The 7233-nt window shown below is 41.4% G+C and overlaps 1 protein-coding gene across 6 annotated transcripts in view; it reads right to left on the reverse strand.

Moving 5' to 3' along the window:
* The window catches only part of LOC107720269 (amyloid beta A4 precursor protein-binding family A member 1-like), a 72195-nt gene that overhangs the window by 19837 nt on the left and 45125 nt on the right, over positions 1-7233 (reverse strand). For all 6 annotated transcript variants that reach the window (XM_016527935.1, XM_016527934.1, XM_016527933.1 and 3 more), the window contains one exon: positions 2750-4419. In XM_016527935.1, coding sequence (XP_016383421.1) covers positions 2750-4351 — 1602 coding nt within the window. In that variant the 5' untranslated portion in view covers positions 4352-4419. The remainder of the gene's footprint in view (positions 1-2749; positions 4420-7233) is intronic.

Genomic DNA, 7233 nt, shown 5'->3' on the forward strand with positions numbered 1-7233 from the left:
TTGCAGTGTGAATGCATTTATGGCACCTCAGTTTCATCAAACTGTCTGTGTAAATGCATCTAATGCCACTTCAGATGCAGCTTCTGTTTCCTCAGCAGTGGAAAGATAAGAGTTTGTTAATACTAATTTCATTTGAATGGTAACAACTCTACAGTTTCTTATTATTCTAACTGAATTAATTGAAACGAAGTAAGAATTTGATGTGAAAGATGACACATTTAATAAGGTTAGGGGAAAAAAAGACCTTTTATAAATGTAGTGGGAAATTACATCTGTTTTGCTACATACAGCAACTCATTTTAAGTTAACTATTTCTTCCTCTTTCCAGTCACAGAGCACTTTATTTTGAGAGTTGTTTAAGTGAGAGAAAATCTGTAACTTAGTCCAGATTGGGGGAATTGTAATGTTTAATAATTTATTTTATTATGTAAATAATTTTTGCATTAAAATTTGCATAGATTTTTGTTTGTATATGCTGTCAATTATAGTTCTTAGAAAGAAAACCGGAATCGGCAAAAATCGGTATCGGCAGGTCACACTTTCAAAAAATCGGAATCGCCAGGAAAATTGCAATCGGTGCATCTCTAATTATAATGTAGCATGTTTGTTTGGATTGTGGTTAAAATGTAGTGGTTCTCCAACTTTTTCATGCAATCTGATTCATATAAAGGCACAGTCAGGGACAAACTGTGATAAACCGTGAGAAAACCACCAGAATCCTGAAAAAAAAAAAACGTGATACAGATTTTTGGTCTAACCGCCCAGCACTAATATTATATAATGACATATTAATGATTCAGATATTTATTTCATATCATTTATTATTCTGTCAGAATATAGACCTATAATTAAATGAACATTAATGGAGAAACCTTTCCTTGTCCTCAGAAAGGTGTTGTTACAGCATCTACCAGCAGGGCCAAGCTACCCATGCTAACCAACTAAACTGAGCCAAACCCCAGTTGCCGAGGGGTGGAATGTTTGGGAAAATGTTTTTTTTTTTGCTATTTAATTTTGTGATATTAGATTTAAAGGCAGTTTGTTATAACAACGACAGGATCTTATATATATTTTTTAAATTTACAAGTTCAATTTCAGTTGGACTAATGCTGCCAATAGGGTTGCCGCGATAGACGGTGCTGACGGTGATACCGGTGTTAAGCCGCAACCAACATACTTTACAACTTCAAATCCAACAGACTTAAAATAAATTTTACACTGCATGACTGCAGGAGTCGCAGACCAGTCTAGAAATGTAACCTGCTCTTGGGCTTCTGCGATACATCTCTCAGATCAGGTCCTTAAAAATTCACACATCGTGATCATTCATGTGAACAAGCCTGTGATTTCAAGGCTCAGTTTCCTAACTGTTGGCAAATCAGGGCTAAACTGCTGGAGAATCAGGGATAATATTGTGTAGTGTAAAAGCAGCATAAAATGTTTAGTCAAACTGAAATTGTACTCATCCAGTTTTTGCTAAGTCTGACCTAGGCTACAACTGGTCTGTGTTCAGTAATTGCTCTGAAGGAAAGTGTAGGTGACGTGTATTTAATCCTTCAAATATCTGATGATGCATTGTGTCATGAATACGTGTACAGACAGATGAAGAATGTAAATGCGTAATGTACAGTAAATGTGCTTAAAAGGATAGATCACCCAAAAATGAAAATCCTGTTGTTTACTCACCCCCATTTCATTCCAAACCCGGAAGACCTTCGTTCATCTTGAGAACACATTAAGATATTTTTGATTACATTTTTGAGAGCTTTCTGACCCTCCATAAAGAGCAATGCAACTGAAATGTTGCCAGGACCAAAAACGTAGTAAGGACATCACTAAAATAGTCCATGTGACATCAATGGTCCAACTGTAATTTTACAAAGCTAAGAGAATACTTTTTGTGTGCAAAGAAAACAAAAATAGTGACTTCAACCATTATTTTCCTGTCCTTACCATCCTCCGCCATTATGGAGAGTACTATGATGCACATCACGTATACGGCACGCTGGGCTTTGTTTATGAGCAGGGGAATGCATGCGCATGCTTTGAATTATGGTTGAACCACTGATGTCACATGGACTATTTTATTGATGTCCTTACTGCGTTTCTATGTGAACGTGGTAGTACCCTTGCTGTCTATGGAGGGTCAAAAATATCTCAGATTTCATCAAAAATATCTTAATTTGTGAAGATGAATGAAGGTCTTACGGGTTTGGAACGGCATGAGGGCGTGTAATTGATGATAGAATTTTTATTTTGGGTAAACAAACCCTTTAAAAACACAAATTAAAATATTTTTAATGAAACCTGAGAGGTTTCTGTCCTGCCATTGAAAGTCCAGGTAACCAAGATCCAAAAAGGTTGTAAAGGTGTCGTAAAATGAATCCATATGAGTTGAGTGGTTTACTTCAAGTCCCATGATGAGATATGATTGCTTTATATGATGAACAGGCCTTTATGACCTTTTTTAGAAGTTTTTTCACATGGACTTTCAATGGAGGGACAGAAACCTCTCAGGTTTTATTAAAAATATCTTCATTAGTGTTTCAAAAGTTAACCAAAGTCCTATGGGCTTGGAAGGACTATATGGTGCCCGAATTTGTATTTTTTTAGGTAAACTGTCCCTTAAAGTGCAACTTTGTAAGCAAGATTCTACTACAAAAATAAAACAGTGAAAACAACAGCAGTGATGATGCTACATTACATAAACTGCAGAGCATCAACAGAACATGGTACAGCTCATACTCACATCAGCCCCCAGAGATGGCTGCAGGTCAGATTCTGCCGTAGGACTCAGGTCCTGCCTCATTACCCAGATGGGTTCTTTGGGCTCGTCTGGCGTGTAGGGCGAACGGACCGTCCTTGTCTTCACCTCCTCTATTGCCTCTTTGATGTCCTTAATAGCCAGTGAGATTGCATCTCTCTTCTCACTACTGCTCTTTACAACTGGAGCTGGCTCTTCTGAGGGACTTCTAAGGGACTGTTCTACACCCTCTCTTTCGCCCATTGGCTCATTGGGTTTGATTTCGTCCATCTGACCATGGGACTCTGACTCAGGCAACTCTTCTTCTTCATTCTCATCCTTGTCTAAGCCCATGGCGACACGCTCCAGGCTCTGTGAGCTCAGACTCTCCTTCACCTCTGCCACGATCTGGTCAATGTCCTCATCCTGTTCGCAGCTGTCAGCACGGGGGTACGGGGCAAACTCTGCTTCCTTTTCGGGACTATCCGACTCTCCGTCAGATCGCTCGTCGTAGTGGTGTAGCCTGGACCCAACAGCCTCCTGTTGCTGGTAGAGGTCACGTTCGAAGAGCCTGAACTCTGCCCTGCATTGTTGCGGAGTCTGTCCCTCGGCTTTGGTCAAAGGGGCGTCCGTGATTTCCTCATAAACGTGCTCCTGAAGGGTGTATTCAGTGTAGGGCTCAGAGTACGGCTCATCTTCTGCTGCTCCACCTTCATGGGCCTCTCCTGCTCCGGTGGGACTGCGGTACATGGGTTGAGTGTAAACATAATTGGAGTAGTTGGGGTTTAGCGTTTCTGCATCATGGGGCCTCTCAGCATTTGGCAGGGGCTCTTGAGGTAGCGGCGGTGGTTGAGGTGGGTATAGGGGTTGGAGGTAAGCTGGACCACCGTGCTGTTGCTCTGACTCTGCGCTCTCTGTGTACTCCTCCGATTCCGGGCGAAGCGGGATACCGTATGTGCTTTCGTCTTCGGGCTCTGCTTCCAGGACCATGACTGCATCCCCCTCTGCCCGGTCTGTGTGGTTGTGGAAGCCGCTCTCGGTGCTGGCGGATCGGGCCAAAGCACTGCCGCCGTCGCCCTCGTCTTCCTCAGCTTCCTCCGGCTCTCTACTGGGCGGCATGGCTTGTGTAGGCGAGATGAGATGCTGTTGATGTTCCAGCCTGTGCTGCTCGGCTCTCTCTGCATCTCTCTGCTGCCTCTCCCGCTGTCGCTGTCTCTGTTGCTGAGCCCGGATGCGGGCCTCGTTGTCTCCCTGTCTGCGGTAGCGTGTCACTGCAGGTCTTGGTATGGGCTGCTGAACGGGTTGCTGCTCAGTGTCACCTTCTTCCGCAGTTCTCCTCGCGGCACGCGTGCGGTTCGTCCCTCCGTTAGATCCCTCGTACCTGCGGTAGCGTGGGGCCCCCTGCTGGTGGGACTGGTAGTGGTTATTCTCCGTACCATGGTTGCTGTGGTGGTTGCAGGGTCGACCGGAGCGGGAGCTGCCATCTCCATTGTCGTGGCGTCTACGGTGGGATGAGGGGGGCTGTTGGCCCTCGGGGCCCCGGCGCTCCAAGTCTGCCTCAGCCGCCTCTCTCAACTCCTGGCCATGCGGTGCCTCCTGGTGGCTCATGATTGGAATTGGGGAAGGTCTACACACAGAGCATTACTTCTCCCAGTAGGACTCTGCTCAAGCACCACCTGTAGAAAAACAAACAAAAACCAGATATATACCTTGAAACAGTAACAACTCGGTGAGCAAGATCATTGAAGCAGTCCATTAAAGGTGCACTCAGGTATTACATAGTTTTACATAAACTAGTATTACGTAGTTTTTTTCCTCAGGTATTACATACAAAGAAATGAATAGTATTCTTGGAAAATATGTTTTTATTTAAAATAAATAAATACATTTTTTATTTGCAAAACCGGTTTAATTTTTCACACAGGTTTTACAAAAGCATTAAAAATGGGACAATCAAATTTATAAAGAATGTTTAATATGGAAATTATAACAAAATCATAAAAAGGTACTTCTTACGGTACTTGTTAAACTATTTAAAACAGCATTTTACTTGATCTTGACATAATGTGCTTTCTGCCTGTATGAAGGTGTACAGAATTAAGGAGATACCACAAGAAATTATATACTCTTATATACTCCAGTCACATCAGATGCCTAACACAAAATGTCATTAAGTATCATAATATGCTTGGGGAACTTGTCTGGGCTTCATTAGATTCTATAATGTTTTCCAATGTGAATTAAGACTAGTTCACCTCCAATCAAATTTCTGAACAATCACCAGGGGAAAAATCCATCATTAACCTTGTTGTAGCTGATGTTTTATTCATAGTGACATTTACTATGCTACCACATATCAAGTACCTCAGTACTGTAGTTGAGGTACAAAGATATGAGAATATTCACACATGCACCAATCAGTGAAATGCTCCAACATTCAGTCAAAATCAATTAAATTAAGGCAATTATGCATGGTAGCAGAAGTATTTAAGTATTTCTACCTGCCTTTACTTTGAGCTCACAATTTATCCACACACAACAGCTAGAAATGCAAAGAGCTGTACAAAACCCCCAAGCCTCCACTTTCATACCTCTTATAACTCCTATCAACATCAGTTATGAGTTGGTAAGCACCACAAAATAAGCTGAATAAGATAACACAATCAATTTAATAACAGAACTCACATTCAAACTCTTGTCAAGCTATCTGACTGCTCATGTTTTCACATTAACACTCGTCTGAATGAGCTCCTTAGGGTATTCATGTACATTCTGTACAAGTGAAAGACAGCACTATTATCTAGACTAGACTACATGTGACCTACTTATACAAACCGTGCCAGAGTAGGGTACAGTGACACATTGTTGTGAACAAAAGAGGAGGTTCTCAAAAATAGGGATGGGCAGGATGGTCAAACAACTAGCTGATTAGTCAAGTTGAAATTTATATAAATTTAGTCAAATGTATTTAAATAAATTGTTCTGATATTTTAGTGGTAGTGCTCTAACAAGGATGATTTCAAGGAATTTTTCAGTTCAATACCAAAGCTCAATTGACACAAATATATTTGTGACACAACATTGCTTACCACAAAAAATGGTAACACTTTAGATTAGAAAACACTATTCACTATTTTCAAAATATTACTAGCATATTGACTGTTTATTAGTACTGATAAAGTGCATAATAGAATCAGAATGAGCTTTATTGCCAGGTATGTTTACACATACAAGGAATTTGTTTTCGTGACAGAAGCTTCCACAGTGCAACAGAATGACAGTGACAGGACAAAAACAGATAATAAAAGAATAAAAATAGAACAAGTAAATAGGGAATAACACTATACAGATTGACAAGTGTAGGTACAGGTATACTACAATAGACAGTTTTGTAAGTACAGGTATATCATGTGCAAATTCGACATGTAAACTAAGTATGTGTGTTAGATAAATAAGTATATAAGTGTATAAATAGTGTTGTGTGTTCCACAATTATTGTCAAGTGTTCATAAGATGGATTGCCTGAGGGATCTGGATAAGTATAGTTTTTGGAGAGTAGGGAGGGTTGTACTAATGATTCGCTCAGCAGTCCGGACTATCCGACGTAGTCTTCTGAGGTCAGATTTGGTAGCTGAGCTGAACCAGACAGTTATAGAAGTGCAGAGGATGGACAGGTGGGCCAGCACCAGTTTTTCAAATGACTTCATGACCACAGACATTAGAGCCACAGGCCTGTAGGTATTTAGTCCTGTAATTTTGGGTTTCTTTGGTATGGGGATGATGGTGTTTTTCGCCAGCTGGTCAGCACAGGTTTTCAGACAGGCTAGTGTAACACAATCTGGGCCTGGTGCTTTTTTTCTCTTCTGCTTCTGGAAGACCTGGTGCACATCATCTTCACTGATCTGAAGTGCAGGTGTGGGGGAGAAGGGGGTTGCAGGAGGTGTTAATGGTTGTGTGGAGAGGTGTTCAGAGCGGGAGTGGGGTGTTTTTTCAAACCTGCAATAAAACTCATTCAGATCGTCTGCCAGTTGTTGATTCTCCACAGTGCTGGGGGATGGTGTCTTGTAGTTGGTGATGTCTTTCAGACCTATCCACACTGATACTAGAGTATCTCTTCCAGAGTCACTGGAAGAGAACTGAATCCTTAGCTTTTCAGAATAATTCCTCTTTGTCACTCTGATCTCCTTTTCCATTGTGTATATGGCCTGTTTATACAAGCCTCTGTCCCCCTTCCTGTAAGCATTTTCTTTGGCCTGACGGAGCTGTCTGAGTTTTGCAGTGAACCATGGTTTGTCGTTGTTATAAGTTAAATGAGTCCTGGTAGGAATGAACATATCTTCACAGCCACTGATATATGATTTTACAGTCTCTGTGAGCTCGTCCAGATCGGTGGCAGCAGCTTCAAAAACACTCCAATCAGTGAGGTCAAAACAAGCTTTTAAATCCTGCTCTGCTTCATTAGTCCATCTTTTTACAGTCCTTAATACAGG

The sequence above is a fragment of the Sinocyclocheilus rhinocerous genome, unplaced genomic scaffold (genome assembly GCF_001515625.1).
Source record: "Sinocyclocheilus rhinocerous isolate Xijiao unplaced genomic scaffold, SAMN03320098_v1.1 scaffold62, whole genome shotgun sequence".
Lineage (NCBI taxonomy): Eukaryota > Metazoa > Chordata > Actinopteri > Cypriniformes > Cyprinidae > Sinocyclocheilus > Sinocyclocheilus rhinocerous.